The sequence below is a fragment of the Aplysia californica genome, unplaced genomic scaffold (genome assembly GCF_000002075.1).
Source record: "Aplysia californica isolate F4 #8 unplaced genomic scaffold, AplCal3.0 scaffold00012, whole genome shotgun sequence".
NCBI classification, from domain to species: domain Eukaryota; kingdom Metazoa; phylum Mollusca; class Gastropoda; order Aplysiida; family Aplysiidae; genus Aplysia; species Aplysia californica.
This window is the reverse complement of record NW_004797282.1, coordinates 1,983,391-1,985,011: the sequence shown is the minus strand read 5'-3', so window position 1 is coordinate 1,985,011 and position 1,621 is coordinate 1,983,391. Positions and strand designations below refer to the sequence as shown.

The following is a 1,621-nucleotide window of genomic DNA, read 5'->3' as shown; positions in this document are numbered from 1 at the left end:
GGGGGGGGGGGGGATGGGAAAAACCTGTTTCATTCTTTTTTTACAATCGTACCTGTATTTGTGTATATTTTCTTGCTTTCTTTTCTTTAACATTCAAAATTTGAATTTCGACGAAATATTTTTTTGAGACCATACTACCATACAACCGATACCTTTGATGTTTGCTTTTTTTGTTAGACGAGTTATGCTATCTATGAGTGGCTATAGCGCACCATGTGGTACTTAATGGTATTATAAACCTGTCTTGTACTATTTTTACTCTCTGCTGTAATAATGAGCTTAATTTACGAGCGTACGAACGTACGAACGTTTGCATTGGCAGTAAGTTAGTGTTTTAGCGCCTGTAAAATGACAACACCCTATATATGTCAATATGAAAACACATTTCTGTGTCGATTTTTATTGAAAAACGTAGATGAAAGGCACAAAATGTGTAAATTTAGTTTACAAGAACACTCATGCTGTGAAAGTCACCAAACTTTGACGGTCATTTTCACGATACAGTTACATCTGAAACCAGGCGACCTCCACCTCTGTCAGTCGCAAATATCTCGACTTCTATTCAAGACAGATGGGTATGTTTTTCATCAAAAGCAAGACAAATGAGCATGTTTAAGATGATACCAATAACTCCATATATATGCACCCAAACTGACGAACGCCTGATTCCACATCGTTGCGACACATTTTTATTTTCAAATTTTTGGCGGGAGCTCTGGTGTGGTTTGCTTCTTCTTTCCTATGAAAAATCTATCGTCTTTTTCTCCCTTTCTTCTTTTTTATGTTTGTTACTCTCTTGTAACACCTCTAATCTTCTGGCGCTCATATGATCCTTTGCAGTAGCGAGCGCCGTAAAACCTCTACTAAAACTAAAACTTATCCTTTTAACATGTGCTTTCCTTTGTGTCTCCAGCTAGTGGGAGAGAAGGAGTACTTGAAAGGTCATCCGATCATGGGTGTCATCGTCACCTCATTGGCCGTCATCAATGTAAGTGTTGTTGTTGCTGTTGTTGTTGCTGCTGTTGTTGTTGTTGTTGTTGTTGTTGTTGTTGTTGTTGTTGTTTTCATGGTAGATGTTGTTGCTGTTGGTGGTGTTGTCGGGTGCTCTAGTGTGATTTGCTTCTTCTTTCATATCAAGCATCTGTCGTCCTTATCTACCCTCCTTCTTTTTTGTGTATGTTACTCTCTTGTAACACCTCTAATCTTCGGCACTTATATGACCTTATTGTGTTGCAAGAGCGTAAAACTCTTACAAAAACCAATGATGTTGTCATGGTAGATGTAATTAAGGTGTTATTTTTTATTATTGTTGTCGTTGTTGTTATTGTTTTCTTGGTAGATGTTATAGTTATAACAATAGTTGTTGCTGTTTGTGCTGTTATTGTTGTTGTTATTGTTGTTGTTCTAGTTCTTGTTGTTGCTACTGCTGTTGTTGCTGTGGTGGTGGTACATGTAGTTGTTATTGGGTTTTTTTAAATTGTGGTTGTTATTGTTCTCATGGTACGTGTTGTCATTGTTGTTGCTTGTGATTAATTATGCTAGATGTAGTAATTGCTGTTGGCCCCACCATTAACCTTATCATTCCTTTACCCTTCGCTCCACATTTTTCCCTCTCCCCTCC

At 37.7% G+C, this 1,621-nt stretch overlaps 1 protein-coding gene across 1 annotated transcript in view; it reads left to right on the top strand.

The window, feature by feature from the left end:
- LOC101856997 (putative ferric-chelate reductase 1 homolog) overlaps nt 1-1,621 on the top strand; it is a gene marked incomplete at its 5' end in the record, with an annotated part of 15,840 nt that overhangs the window by 7,597 nt on the left and 6,622 nt on the right. Inside the window, 1 exon segment of the mRNA XM_013084054.2 lies at nt 914-988. Within this exon segment, the coding sequence (XP_012939508.1) occupies nt 914-988 (75 nt within the window).